Source organism: Lutra lutra, chromosome 14, assembly GCF_902655055.1.
Source record: "Lutra lutra chromosome 14, mLutLut1.2, whole genome shotgun sequence".
Taxonomy (NCBI): domain Eukaryota; kingdom Metazoa; phylum Chordata; class Mammalia; order Carnivora; family Mustelidae; genus Lutra; species Lutra lutra.
The window spans coordinates 61,079,449-61,095,176 of NC_062291.1; the positions used below are offsets into that span (position 1 = coordinate 61,079,449).

General features: G+C 37.8%; 1 protein-coding gene across 2 annotated transcripts in view; it reads left to right on the forward strand.

Moving 5' to 3' along the window:
* The window catches only part of SLF2 (SMC5-SMC6 complex localization factor 2), a 46,474-nt gene that overhangs the window by 14,480 nt on the left and 16,266 nt on the right, over positions 1 to 15,728 (forward strand). For both annotated transcript variants that reach the window (XM_047703566.1, XM_047703567.1), the window contains exons 7-11: positions 3,410 to 3,532; positions 4,626 to 4,793; positions 5,949 to 6,051; positions 10,748 to 10,823; positions 11,640 to 11,781. In XM_047703566.1, coding sequence (XP_047559522.1) covers positions 3,410 to 3,532; positions 4,626 to 4,793; positions 5,949 to 6,051; positions 10,748 to 10,823; positions 11,640 to 11,781 — 612 coding nt within the window. The remainder of the gene's footprint in view (positions 1 to 3,409; positions 3,533 to 4,625; positions 4,794 to 5,948; positions 6,052 to 10,747; positions 10,824 to 11,639; positions 11,782 to 15,728) is intronic.

A 15,728-nucleotide genomic window follows, 5' to 3' on the forward strand; every position in this document is an offset into this window, starting at 1 on the left:
CTGTGCAATTCACTGGAATTACATCTATTCACGTTATACAACTGTCACCACCATCCATCTTCAGAACTTTATTCAGCTTCCCTCACTGAAATTCCGTACTCATTCATTAATAACTGCCCGTCCTCCTCTTCCCCTAGCCCTTGGCAGCCACCCTTCTACTTTCTGTCTCTATGAAATTAACTGTTCTGGGTACCTCATATAAATGAAATCATACAGTATTCATTCATTTATATTGGCTTATTTCACTTAGCATAGTGTCTTCAAGGTTTGTCCATTTCGTAGCATGTGTCAGAATTTCCTACTTTTTTTTTTTTTTTTTAAGATTTTGTTTGTTTATTTGACAGATAGAGATCACAAGTAGGCAGAGAGAGCCAGGCAGAGAGAGAGGAGGAAGCAGGCTCCCCACTGTGCAGAGAGCCCCATGCAGGGCTCGATCCCAGGACCCTGAGATCATGACCTGAGCTGAAGGCAGAAGCTTTAACCCACTGAGCCACCCAGGTGCCCCAAGAATTTCCTTCCTTCTTGAGGCTGAATAATACTCTAGTGTATGTATATACCACATTTTATTTAACCATTTATCCTTTGATGGACACTTGGGTTGCTTCTGTTTTTTGGCTGTTGGAAGTATTGCTGCTGTGAACATGGGTGTACAAATATCTCTTTAAGTCCCCACTCAGTTCTTAGGGGTTGGGTATATACCCAGAAGTGGAATTGCTGGATCATACAGTGATTCTGTACATAATTTTGAGGAACTGCTGTACTGTTTTCCATAGTGGCTGCACCATTTTACATTCCCACGAGCAGTGCTCAAGGATTTGTTTCTCCACATCCTCACCAACACTTGATATTTTCTGGTTTTTTGATGATAGCCATCCTAACGAGTATGAAGTGGTACCTCATTGTGGTTTTCATTTTCACTTTCCTAATAACTAATGATGTTGAGCATCTTTTCATGTCCTTATTGGCCATTTTTGTAGCTTCTTTGGAGAAATGTCTGTTCAGCTCCTTTGCCCATTTTTTTAAAGATTTTATTGCTTTATTTGAGAGAGAGAGAGCGCACGAGAGAGGGAGGGGGCACAGAAGGAGGAGAAGCAGACTCCCTGCTGAGCAGGGAGCCTGATGTGGGGCTCAATCCCAGGACCCCAGGATCATGACCCTGAGCCAAAGACAGACATAATCAACTAAGCCATACAGGTGCCCCTTGCCCATTTTTTAATTGAGTTGTTTGGGGGTTTTTTGTTTGCATAGAATTTTTTTTAAACATTCTTATGTTCATGTATTCCAACACATGATTTTTTCTATATCAAGTTACTCTTTTTTTTTTTTTTTAATATTTTATTTATTTATTTGACAGAGAAAGAGATCACAAGTAGGCAGAGAGGCAGGCGGGGGGGGGGGGGGCAGCAGGCTCCCTGCTGAGCAGAGGGCCTTCGTGGGGCTCAATCCCAGAACCTTGAGACCATGACCTGAGCCGAAGGCAGAGACCACCCCAGGGACCCCTATATCAAGTTACTCTTAAGGAAGAAGTTTAGAATTATGTTTCTCTTTCAGTCTCTGGCTCTCTCTGTCTCTCTCTCTCACACACACACACACAAACACACACACACACACATACACACAGAAATCAAAAAGTTTGAGGATCATAATGGACCTCATAAAATTTGTGTCATTCGTTGTAAACTGCTTTTGCTAATGAGGGGGAAAGTATCTTCCTTATTTAAGGAATATCCTCAAAACTAGCCCACAGAACTTCACTTAAAGCTCAACTGACTTGGGGCTCCGGGGTGGCTCAGTTGGCTAAGTATCTGGCTTTGGTTTAGGTCGTGATCTCAGGGTCCTGGAATTGGATTGGCCCCCACGTTGGGCTCCTCTGCACAGGGAGTCTCCTGGTCCCTTTCCCTATGCCAGTCCCCCTGCTTGTGCTCTCTCCCCCTCAAATAAGTAATAAAATCTTTAAAAGGGGGGGGGCACCTGGGTGGCTCAGTCGGTTAAAGCCTCTGCCTTTGTTCGGCTTAGGTCATGATCCCAGGGTCCTGGGATCAAGCTCCACATTGGGCTCTCAGCTCAGTGGGGGGCCTGCTTCCTCCTCTCTCTTTCTCTGCCTGCCTCTCTGCCTACTTGTGATTTCTGTCTGTCAAATAAATAAATAAAATCTTAAAAAAAAAAAACCTCAACTGACTTGAAGTTGGTATATATGTGTCTCAAACTTGATAGATGAGTTAGCTAACCATAGGAAATACAATTAGTCAGAAGTGTTCACTTTTCTAAAGTTAGAGAAATTGTCTCTATTGTAAAATTCTTTAAACATTTCATGAATTTGGGGCGCCTGGGTGGCTCAGTGGGTTAAGCTGCTGCCTTCGGCTCGGGTCATGATCTCAGGGTCCTGGGATCGAGCCCCGCGTCGGGCTCTCTGCTCAGCAGGGAGCCTGCTTCCTCCTCTCTCTCTGCCTGCCTCTCTGCCTACTTGTGATTTCTCTCTGTCAGATAAATAAATAAAATCTTAAAAAAAAAAAAATTTCATGAATTTATGTGATTTGTAATGTCAGATCTGAAGTTATTTGAAAAGAACATTGCACAGACCAGAGGCAGAGATGCTAGTTTGATCTGATTATTGACTCTTTTCTGTATTGGTAGAGCAGTACATTTACTTGTCACTTACTGTTGTATTATACTCATCTACTGTGGGGCTGGAGCTAGAAATAAGGACCTTGGTTAGAATAACTTAATCTTGGCAAGCAGTGTAAGCAAGGACTCCGGAGCTAGATTCTCTAGCTTTGAATCCCAGCTCCTTGCATTGGGAGCTTGAGCAAGTTAGCATTCCTAATGTCTGTTTCCTCATGTGTAAAATGGGTAATAATAAACTACCACGTGGGGTTCTCGTGAGGGTTGAAAGATGTAATGCATAAAGTTCTCAGTATAGTTCCTGTCCCTTAGTAAGGGCTCAGTGTTAGGTACTGTGATAATAATGATGATGACAATGATGATGAATGCTGCTGCTAGAAAGCCTAATTAACATTATCAGATTGTTGGTCTACTTGAAGTCAAATGAGCATTAAAGATTCAAGGGGATAATCAAATTATTTGCCATTTTTCCTTCCCCTTTCTCTAAATGATTTGGATTTCATTTTTGAAGTCCTAGCTATAAAGAAATATTCAAGTCTTCTGTGTGAAAGAACACTATTCTAATACCATACCAGTAGCTGGGTAGAAAACCTGTTACACATCATGGTGTTTGGAAAGATATAATTTGACCTTTAGTGCAACAAAGTTTGTCATATAACAAGGTACTTATTAATAATAAGAGGTTGGGTTCGGGGGGGTTGTTTTGGTTTTTTTGGTGCTGCTTTTAGACAAACTAAAGATTGTTTTTAGAGTAAACCATTTTTTGCAATATTCTTTCAATTCTCAGGCTAGATGAACTGCAGAAGCAACTACAGGAAGACATAAGGCAGGGCCGAGGTATTAAATCCCCCATCAGAATTGGAGATCAAGACAGTACAGATGATGAGGATGGCCTCTTAGAAGAACACAGGTACAGCATTTTTCATAATGTATATCCTATTAAGTTTATATATCTTAATTTTGTTCTTGTGAAATAAATGAACCACTGATGGTTATGTACTTAATGAGTAATCCAAGATCGTTTTCTAATCCATCTATGATGGATTTCAAGGACAAATGTTAAGACCAAGATACATCTTTTTTCTCCTGGTTATTATTTCTTTTCACATAGACCCATTTAGCGGCTTTGGATTAACTACTAGCAAACAGTGGGAGGAACAAAACACATGTTCTCATGCTAGTCTTCTTTTTTTTTTTTTTTTTTTTAATTTTATTTTTTATAAACATATATTTTTATCCCCAGGGGTACAGGTCTGTGAATCGCCAGGTTTACACACTTCACAGCACTCACCATAGCACATATGTCCCCAGTGTCCATAACCCCACCCCCCTCCCCCCATCAACCCTTAGTCTGTTTTGTGAGATTAAGAGTCACTTATGGTTTGTCTCCCTCCCAATCCCATCTTGTTTCATTTACTCCTCTCCTACCCCCTTAACCCCCCATGTTGCGTTTCCTCTCCCTCATATCAGGGAGATCATATGATAGTTGTCTTTCTCCGATTGACTTATTTCGCTAAGCATGATACCCTCTAGTTCCATCCACGTCGTCGCAAATGGCAAGATTTCATTTCTTTTGATGGCTGCATAGTATTCCATTGTGTATATACACCACATCTTCTTTATCCATTCGTCCGTTGATGGACATCTAGGTTCTTTCCATAGTTTGGCTATTGTAGACATTGCTGCTATAAACATTCGGGTGCACGTGCCCCTTCGGATCACTATGTTTGTATCTTTAGGGTAAATACCCAGCAGTGCAATTGCTGGGTCATAGGGTAGTTCTATTTTCAACATTTTGAGGAACCTCCATGCTGTTTTCCAGAGTGGTTGCACCAGCTTGCATTCCCACCAACAGTGTAGGAGGGTTCCCCTTTCTCCGCATCCTCGCCAGTCATGCTAGTCTTCTTATCTGAGGTTAACATTGGTCCTAAGAAAAGTTTTCTTTGCACACAGAACCACATGCAATGTAACTATTTGGTATTCAATAACTTTTTTTATTCCAGGGAATTTCTAAAGAAATTTTCGGTTACAATTGATGCTATTCCTGATCATCACCCAGGTGAAGAAATATTTAATTTCCTCAATTCCGGAAAAATTTTCAATCAATATACCTTGGATTTGAGAGACTCTGGTTTTATAGGACAGAGCGCTGTAGAAAAGCTTATTCTTAAGTAAGTAGAAAAACAGAAAAACATTTTACTTTTTCCTATATAAATATTATCCTAAAAGTTTCTAACTGCCATACTCTTCTAAAAGGTTAACTTCTGTTATGACCTATCCAGTTTTCAAATCCTTCTTATTACTATTGCTTTTTGTGTTTATTATTTAATTAGAGGCAGCAGGGTAAGATAGTTGCTTGGTATATATGCTTTTATTAGTTAGGATTAAGATCAGCATATAGTAACAGCAACTGTCAAAATAATAGGGGCTTAAAACAAGAAGTATAGGGGCGCCTGGGTGGCTCAGTGGGTTAAAGCCTCTGCCTTCAGCTCAGGTCATGATCTCAGGGTCCTGGGATCGAGCCCCGCATTGGGCTCTCTGCTCAGCAGGGAGCCTGCTTCCTCCTCTCCCTCTTTATTCCTGCCTCTCTGCCTACTTGTGATCTCTATCTGTCAGATAAATAAATAAAATCTTAAAAAAAAAAAACAAGACGTATATTTCTTTCTTATGTGAAAGAAGTTTGGAGGTAGGAAGTCCAGGGCTGGTGTTTCACCATATAATCTTTCTTCTCCACCATCCAGCCCTTTACATTCAAATTCCTAGAAATCCCACATATTTCTTCTTATGGTTAGTTGGGTAGAACTTAGTCAACATGACCACACCTGTTAAAGGAAGGCTGGGAAATGGTTTTTATTTCAGGCAGAGCTAAAAGTCAGCCACTCGGTTTCCAACAGGAAAGCTAAGAATAGATCTTGGGATGGGCAACTAGCAGACTGTACCACAGTGCCCAAGTTGGTCTAATTTCTCTCAGTGCATGATATCTCAGATCCAGAGAGATCACATTAATGCTGGTGCTCAGTTTTATAGAATTACAAACCCAAGTTGGCAAAAGCAGACAGTGCCCTGAGACTTAATAGGCGCCTTCTCAACACTGCCAGCTAATGTAAATTTATCCACCAGATAAATCTGGAGACAGGCCAACAGAGTGGATCAGCTTTAGGCCATCACTTGAATTTCCTTTTTGAGTAACCCATCCATATTGGAGTAGAGTCTGCCTGCAGGGTCTGAGGATGGTGTGTGTGCTCATTTCCCTGATTATGTCAGATGTGGTGGTAGACATTTCTTACCCTGTAAGTACAGTCATTGATTTCACTTTATTTTTTCAGATCAGGAAAAACAGATCAGATTTTTTTGACAACACAAGGCTTTCTTACCTCTGCTTATCACTACGTCCAGTGTCCTGTACCTGTGTTAAAGTGGCTATTTCGGGTAAGAGAAATGTTTGGGGAGTATAGTTGTCTCCTACTGCATTTCCTAGTCAAAGACAAACTTAAAATACCATATTTGCACATTACTAAAGAAAAAAAACAGTACATCAAACCCATGATTTCAGTGGGTTAAAATGAGGCAAAAAGAGTCCCCGTGAAGAGATTATAAAGGGAATGCTAATGCAGATCGTGTACAGGGTAGTAATGTTAATTGTGCCTAAGATATTTCACCCACTGGTAAATCACTATCATGGTTAGTTTTAGAAGAGTTCTTCTCATTCTTATATTACCTCTTTTTTTGAAAGGGGAAGAGGAGGGAAAGGAGGCTTTGTGGGGTTTTTTAAAAATTTTTTCTCCCAATTTTATGGAGACTCTTGCATATTTATTTTTAGGATTTGACTTGTATACTAATATTTTCCCATTTGTGTATGTGTGTATGTGTGTGTATCTGCAACCCAATACTTCTTTTCCCCAATGATGTTTAATTTTTAAAACCACTTAATTATCTAAATTTTTATATTATCTGCATGGTAACTTTATAAGTGTCAGTGGTAACAAAAAATATGACTATTAAAAATATGGATATTGTGGGGCGCCTGGGTGGCTCAGCGGGTTGAGCCGCTGCCTTCGGCTCGGGTCATGATCTCAGGTTCCTGGGATCGAGCCCCGCATCGGGCTCTCTGCTCAGTGGGGAGCCTGCTTCTTCCTCTCTCTCTGCCTGCCTCTCTACTTGTGATCTCTGTCAAATGAATAAATAAAATCTTTAAAAAAAAAAAATATGGATATTGTATGAAGTGAAAAGTGGGAAAAAACATAAGAACTTTCTGTTCTGGGCCTTAAGATAGCATTTCAAACAATCTCATATTTGGTAAGAACTAGATATTCCAGTACAGCCTTTTATTCATTTTTTTCATATTGCTGGCATTTTTTGAGTGCCAGCTCTGCCAGGTACTGGAGAGAACAGCAATGAAAAAAATCCACATTTCTGATCTCATTAAAGCCACGTTCCATTACTATAGAGGAGAGAGTAAGTGGGTATATGTGTGAATGCATGTTTAGAGATATAGTATGTCAGATGGTGAGTGCTAGGAAGAAATATTAGGCTAGGGTCGGCACAGAGAAGTATCAAAAAAGCTTGCTTTTTGATTTTATATATATATATATATATGATAATTATAATTAATTATAATTAATGATGAGGGCCTTACTGGTCAGGTGAGGTCTGAGTAAAGATCTGAGAAGAAAGTAATGGAGTTAGCCTTGCCGCTGTGTGGTAAAAGAGCACTCTGGGCAGAGAAAATAGCAGGCGGTGCAGACAAGGGGGCAGGAGTGTTTATTTCCAGTGGTTAGGAGCTCACTACTTTGACCCCAGTAAATTTTTTTTTTAAACAATCCTAATTAAATCAAAACTCACCACCCTGTGGTTTTTATATAGTAGTACTAATTATCTTTTCTAGAGCTTCCCAGAATATGCTGCATCTAACAGTCCTTCATTTATTTTAAAACAGCTTCATGACCCTCATCTCCCCCCCCCCCCCAATACTAAGCTTTCTCCAGTCACTAAATATCTAGTCCCTTTACTGATCATCTTTCTGAATAACCTGTAGCTCCTAAAGCGTTTCCCCCAGAATGGACATAAGCTTGAGATAAGGTCTTTCAAACAGCAGTTTCCAGTGAGACTCTTTCCGTTCTTCCCACTGACATATTTCTGTTAACTGCAATTCCAAACTTCATCTGCTATCATCCCAGAGCTTTGTTATTCTCTAACTCTGCAATATCTCTTTTCTTAAACTTTTAAGTAAGACTTTGCATCTATCTGTATTAATTTTTATCTTGTTGATGTGGGTCCTCATTATAGCCTTTAAAACCCTGATTATAACCTATAAGCATACTTTTGTTTAAGTGGTTTTTAATACTTTATGTATTTATTATTTGAAAAACTTAATAATCATACATTAGTCACTTTTTATGTGTAAAACACTTTGTCTCATCTTTCCTTTTCAATTCCAAGTCCATTTTTCATAATAGATATACCAACTTGTAACTATTTTTCTTTTTTAGAGAGTATGTCAGAATTTATTTTAATGCTGAGGTTCTAATGTTGTTTTTTTTAAACCCTTCTTACCCAGAGAATACAAAACACTAATTCAGAAGGATATGTACATCCCAATGTATATTGCAGCATTATTTACAGTAACCAAATTGTGGCAGCAGCTCAGGTGTTCATCCATAGATGAGTGGATAAAAGAGATGTACATGCACACATGTGCACACGTACAAAGGAATATTATTCAACCATAAAAAAAGGAATGAAATCTATGGTCCTTACATTTTTGTTAATTTAATTGTTAAAATGTAATTAAAATATTTGCATTTTCCTGAGTTTGTGAGTGTAAAACTAGAAGCACACTTTACTACTTTTTAAAAACTTTTTCAAAAGCAATTCATGTTTGATTGTGAAAACTTAAAAGTAAAATGGCTTAATGCCATCCCAGTTTCCAGGGGTTATTAAATTTTAGTGTTGAGATTGTTCTCTGGATGTACATAGATTACTGTATGACAATATAAATAGAATATGGGTTTTGTGACTTATTTCAGATAAAAACAAATTATTTATTTTCGTGTCAGTATAAATATGTTGTCATCTTTTTTAATGGTTTTATAGTATTCTGTTGCTGTGTTATACTGTTTTATTTAACCCAGTCTCAATTGATAGACATGAGATTGTTGTATACACCTCTTTACACATTTATTTAATTATCTCCAAGTACTGGGTTGCCCACCTTAGAATTCATTACTGCCTAAAAATGATTGTTACCAAAATTTGTCCTGTTTCCAACATGTCCTTGAATGGTGCTGCCCCCTAGTGGCAAAACATAACACAAACGTTAGACCTGAGTTTTTGACACAGGCTGATTTTTAAAATGGCACAAACATACAAATGATGTGAGTACAAACATACAATGATACAAATATGCCTGACTGAAACCAGAGTTTGTATTATTCTCCCTTACACTTTAGATTTAAATTTACTATAATCATAATCTACAGCTCCAAAGCAAAAGGGAAACAAATGTTTTCCCCTGCAAAACCACTTTAAAATTACCTTCAGCCTGTCATATTATTCTCTTTTTTTTAAAGATTTATTTATTAGAGAGAGAGAGAGCGTGCTTGCAAGTGCAAGCAGAGGGAGAGGGAGAATCTCCAGCAAACTCGTGCTGAGCGGGGAGCCTGACACAGGGCTTGATCTCACACCCCTGAGATCGTGACCTGAGCCAAAATCAAGAGTCATATGAGCTGCCGCCCAGGTGCCCATCATATGATTCTTTAAAATGTTTTTTTATTTTTTATTTATATATATTTTTTAAGATTTTATTTATTTGAGAGTGAGTATATGAGCAAGCACAAGCAGGGAGAGCTGCAGAGGGAGAGGGAGAAGCAGACTCCCCACTGAGCAGGGAGCCTGATGGGCTTGATTCCAGGACCCCGAGACCACGACCAGAGCCAAAGACAGATGCTTAATGAACTGAACCATCCAAGCACCCCTATTTTTTATTTTTTAAAATATTTTTTAAACTTGAGATTGTTCCCCCAAAATTCGTTTTATACAGTTATATTAATTATATGCCTCTGCATACAAATTTCTGTATGTAAAAAGACTAACTAGATCAAAATATAAGGACAATAACTTTGCATAAATACTACCAAATTACTTTTTAAATTTTACCAAATTATACTGGACATGCTACCTCTTTCTTAGTACTCTTACGACCACTGGTTGTTATTAGTGTTCTTGATCATTAACAATCTTAAATTCAAGCTTCTCTCTCTCTCTCTTTTTTTTTTTTTTTTTTTTTTTTTTTAAGATTTTAAGACTGAGCCACCTAGGCGCCAAAAGTCAAGCTTTTCTTAACAAGCTAATGACGGCTTGTCACTTCTCTTTGCATTTCTTTGATTACTAGTGATGTTGAACATATTTTTTAAAAGTATATTGATAGGGACGCCTGGATGGCTCAGTGGATTGGGCGTCTGCCTTCAGCTCAGGTCATGATCCTAGGGTCCCGGGATTGAGTTCCACATCCAGCTCCCTGCTCAGCTCAGAGCCTGCTTCTCTCTCTGCCAGCTGCTCCCCCTGCTTGTGCTTGCTCTCTCTCTCCCTGACAAATAAAATCACAAATAAATAAATCATAAATAAATAAATCATGGTTAATTTATTAATCATAAATAAATGGTTTATTGATACATTTTGCATATTTTTATTAGCGTGTGGTTTAATTTTTGCCTGTGATCAGTTAGCAGCCTTTTTCTTTATGGTTTTTGGATTTCATTGCACAAATGAACTAGAAAGGTATTTTTTTATAGTTTTCAGTTGTTATATTTGTCTAATATAAACGAAAGTTGTAAAAACAGTCAGCATGTTAGAATGGAAAGGGCCCTGATTCTAGTCAGACCTGAATTTTAAGTTCCAACTCCTCATGTATTATGTTGGATATCTTAATCTCTCTGAGCCTATCTGCTAACGTGTAGTGTATGGCCACTTCATAAGGTTATTGTAAGTATTAAAATGGAATGCATATAAAAGACATATTAAAGAAAATCCATAAAACACCTTTATTTATGCCTGGCAAGTAGTAAATACTCATTTTCTTTCTTCTTTTTTTTTTCTTCTTTTTTAATATTCTTATCTACTCTGGCAGATGATGTCGGTTCATACAGACTGTATTGTGTCGGTGCAGATTTTAAGTACATTGATGGAAATAACAATTAGAAATGGTGAGTATATAAATTTACTCTGATTAGCAGTGTGAATTACAAGTTGCTATGTACAGTCTCTTTCATATTGCTAAACATTTACGATATTCAGAAATACAGAACAAAAAGTTATTTTTTTGTGATCTAAAATCTTTAATAATGATAAGAAACTCCATTCAAAAATAAGTATCTCCAGTTTTCTAGTCGCATTGAGAAAAAGGGTATAAGATCTTGCAAGTGACAGCCCTAACCTGATATTTACCAACTCATGGGTTACTGTCCTGGGTAAATGGAAATAGTTACAAGTTTGTTATTTATTTAGCCAATTAACTTTAACTGGCTTATTGATGTGCAAGTATTGTACTGATTGTGCACTGAGGAGATTGAAAATATCTATTACAAAAATGCAACAATTGTTTTATTACCTTTGAGATCCCTTAAAATGAAAGGAGCATTGTGATTTTCATCTTTCACTTGTTTTGAGGATTGGGACTGTATGGGCACTGAAGATGGTAAAATCTTCCTGTGTTAGGAGTAGTTGGTATTTTACCATTGTTATTTTCAGTCTTTTCAAAGTGTGTTACTTCTTGAGTTACACACTTTTATTCATCATCACTCTCAGATACTTTCATAGGTGTCGTTTCCTTCATATTTACTTGAAAATCTCTAATTCCTATATGATCATTCTAAATAACTATATTGTCAACATATTATTACCAGATGTCATTTCTGTAAAAATCATTGTAATAATCCATGTTTCACATGCAGACTGTCACCTTGCAATTGTGTGTTTGTGAACCTGGGATTTGGGATAAAATCATTTCTTCTGTTAACTAGATACCTTCAGCGATTCACCAGTTTGGCCCTGGATCCCATCGTTATCTGATATAGCAGCTGTGTTTTTCAATATGGGAATTGATTTCAGATCTTTGTTTCCTCTGGAGAATCTTCAGCCAGACTTTAATGAAGACAATCTAGTGTAAGTTTTATTTTCATAATTAACTCCCCAAAACATTATTTTAAATAATTTGTAATATGATAACAGTAATATTCATTTGATAATTTCAGTACCCACTCTTGGTTTTTAAAATCTCTCAGAGTTGAAATGGATCTTGAATTAGATACATTCCTAACATCTGTCTTAATCTGAAAGTCATCATCAAGTTTAACAGGGAGGAAATAGGGACATTTAAAATTTTTAATTTTTTTAAAATAAAACATTATTTGACATTATTCGGTTATTATTTGTCATTATCTGACATTATCTGCTTATTTGACATTATTTGTTGGGATTATTTGGCATTATTCTGTTGGCAATGCTGGCCAGAGCAATTAGATAAGAGAAAAAAATAGATATAAAAACTGGATATGAGTTGGTGAAAGTTTCATTATTTGCAGAAGTATGTTAATGTATGCAAAGAAGCCTAAGAGTCAGCTGAAATGCTGTAACAAATAAAAGAAACAAGAGAAATTGGTATAGGGCACCTAGCTGTCTCAGTCAGTAGAGCATGTGACTCTTGATGTCAGGGTTGTAAATTCAAGCCTCACATTAGACATGGAGCCTGTTTTAAAAGGGGGTGGGGGGCGCCTGGGTGGCTCAGTCAGTTGGGTCACCAGCTTTTGGTTTTGGCTCAGGCCGTGATCTCAGGGTTCTGGGATCAAGCTCCATATCAGGCTCTGCACTCAGTGAGGAGGCTGCTTAAGAGTCTCTCTCTCCTCCTCCTCCTCCCACTGCCCATCCTCCCACTCACCTGCTCCCTTGCTCGCTCTCTTTCTCTTGCTCTCTTGCTGTAAAATAAATAAATCTTTAAAAAACAGAGAGCAGGGTACCTGGGTGGCTCAGTGGGTTAAAGCCTCTGCTGTCGGCTCAGGTCATGATCTCAGGGTCCTGGGATCAAGCACCGCATCAAGCTCTCTGCTCAGCAAGGAGTCTGCTTCCTCCCCCTTCTCTGCCTGCCTCTGCCTACTTGTGATCTCTGTCTGTCAAATAGATAAATAAGTAAATGAATCTTTAAAAAGAAAAATAGAGAAGTTGGTATGGATGCTGGGTTACAAAGTTTAAAAAGAGAAATTAATAACCTTCAGATATATGAACTATAGCTAGTCTGAAAGATAAATTGAGGGGTGCCTGGCTGGCTCTGTTGGTAGAGCATGTTATTCTTTTTTTTTTTTTAAGTTTTTTTATTTATTTGACAGAGATCACAAGTAGGCAGAGAGGCAGGCAGAGAGAGAGAAAGAGAGGGAGGAGGAAGCAGGCTCCCTGCCCAGCAGAGAACCCGATGCGGGACTCGATCCCAGGACCCTGAGATCATGACCTGAGCCGAAGGCAGACACTTAACCCACTGAGCCACCCAAGCACCCCTAGAGCATGTTATTCTTGATCTCAGGGTCATGAGTTTGAGCCCCACCTTATGGATAGAGATTACATTTAAAAATTAAAAAAATAAAATCTTTAAAAAAAAGATAAACTGGAAGAAAAGACTTCATTTACAACAGCAAGAAAAATATGTGAAATACCTAGGAATAAACTTACATAGAAGAGACAGAGTGTGTGTGTGTGTATAAACATTACTAAGAGACAAAATAGAAGACCTAAATAAATGAAAGAGCATACCATGCTCTCAGGAAAATTCAACATTATAATATAAATAGATTAGAGCTTCTGACGTTAAACCATAAACTTAATGATATTTGAATAAGAAATGCCAGTGGGATATTTTGTAGGAAAGGGGAGAGTTGATACTATATAAGTGATTCTAAAGTCATATGGAAAAAAATAATATCCAGAAAAGCTTTGAGAAAGAAGAGTTAGGAGGTAGGACTGGCCTTAGCAGATAATAGTATAAGACAAATGCAAATAGTATAAGACAAGGCTCTGTCAGTAGAAAAAAATAAGTCCAAAATAGAACCAAATACATATAAATACTTCATGAATGTTAAAGATTCTATTTCCATAAATGAAAGAGTAGGCTATTAAGTATCTCATATTATCTGTTATCTGGAAAACTGGGTAGCCATCTGAAAACAAATTTTGCATCCATACCTCAAACTGATAGAGCAAAGATTTAAATGTATACAATGAAACCGTAAAAATAATAGAAGAAACCAGCAGGTTTTTATAATCCTAGAAAAGGGGAAAATGATTTTGTGTATGAGCCTAACACTCAAAACCCGTAAGAGGAAAATTAATTTATTTGACCAAAATAATTTGCCATGAAAGTAATCACTATACACAGTCAAAAACCTCAAAAGGGAGTGGGAGGGAGATCTATATTTATATGAATTTTTCATATTCATGCATATATGTATGAATGGAACAATTCTGGTTACAGATAAAAGTTTAGTTTCAAATTAATAAAAAGATCAATAACCTATTAGAAAAATGGACAAAGGAATAAACTGATCACAGAAATAAAAATGGTTCTTAAATATGAAAATATACTCATCTTCACTTCTGAGAAAAAGGTAAATTCTTGTTATTGCCAAACTCACCTCTCTAGTTCTCTTTCCATCCATACAGGATCCCTTCTTGCTCAGATGTAATCTGTATCTAAAAATATGTTGACTAGCTAATTTTCAGATAAAGACTATGTTCTATCACTAGGGAAAATAATGCTTTCTCAGCCCATCCAAAAAACCCAACCATTTCCCCCAAACATTACTAAAATATTCAAGCCATCTATATTTAAAAAGTTAAAATATCAATTATTTTATTATTTAGCTTTAATGTAATCAGTAACATGTGGTAATGTATGTTGTATGCAACAGATTTGAATCTTTCTTCAGTGTTGCAAGCAAGTACTGCAGTGGACATAGTGAAATAAAGATTATAATGAATGCATTAAGACATAATACATGCAAATGATATTTAGCAAAATAGATTTTTTTATTGGTTACTTACCAGTTGAAGAGTTGGCCTCAGTTAGGTTTGTTGACTACAGTGGGGTGGTGGCTGTGGCCACCGTTGCTGCATAGTGGTAAGCACTGATGAGCACAGGAAAGCAAGGAGGAGCTGGTTAAGGGATGAGCGAACCATGATGAAATGTTTGTTGAAGGAACATGAGTACAAGACTGAATCTTGCTGAGATGTGACCACAACTCTTCACTAAGACTCACGTGCAACTTAACCATTTTTGTTGGGGTGTGTGAAATGTTTGAAAGCTCTTAAATATTCAGGTAGGGAGAGTAAGATGCTGAAGGACAGTAGAACAGTTCTTTTCTTGACCGTTTCTCTGTGAGATGTACAGACTTAAAATCTGAGTCACAGCTAACCTCTTTCTCTCCTGCATTCCATCAGTTCTCACATCCCTGTGTTCTACTTCCTCTGCTTATGTCACAGCTATTTTTCCTTTTTTATTACCTGTGTTACTCTAATTCAGATCCTCTTTACATGCCGACCCTGGCAAAAAGATCTCCATTTCTCCAGGGGCTTTCTACCTCCAAGATATTGATTCTTTTCACTGTTGTAGGATTCCTTTTATGAAACATAGCCTTGAACTTCTTTCTCCTATGTTCTCAGGCCTTTTACACCTTGTATTTAAGACTTTACAATTTGACCAATTTTCTATTTTGCTGTCCCTTTTGTTTTAACCAAATTGATCAGCTTACGGTTCCTCCGTATGAGTCATCATTGCATTGGCTCTTCCTCGTACTCATCCCTCACCTCCACCCTCAGTGTCTGCTCACCAGAATGTTACCTCTCTCTCTCACTGAAGCTCTGTTTCTAAGAGCAAAACAGTCAGGGAGCCTGGGGGGCTCAGTCAGTTAAGCATCTGCCTTCAGCTCATAATCCTGTGGTCTGGGATCAAGTCATGCATGGGCTCCCTGCTCAGCGGGAAGCCTGCTTCTCTCTCTGCTACCACAACCCCACCCCCACTTGTGGTCACTCTTGCTCTCTCTCAAATAAATCTTTTTTAAAAAGAGCAA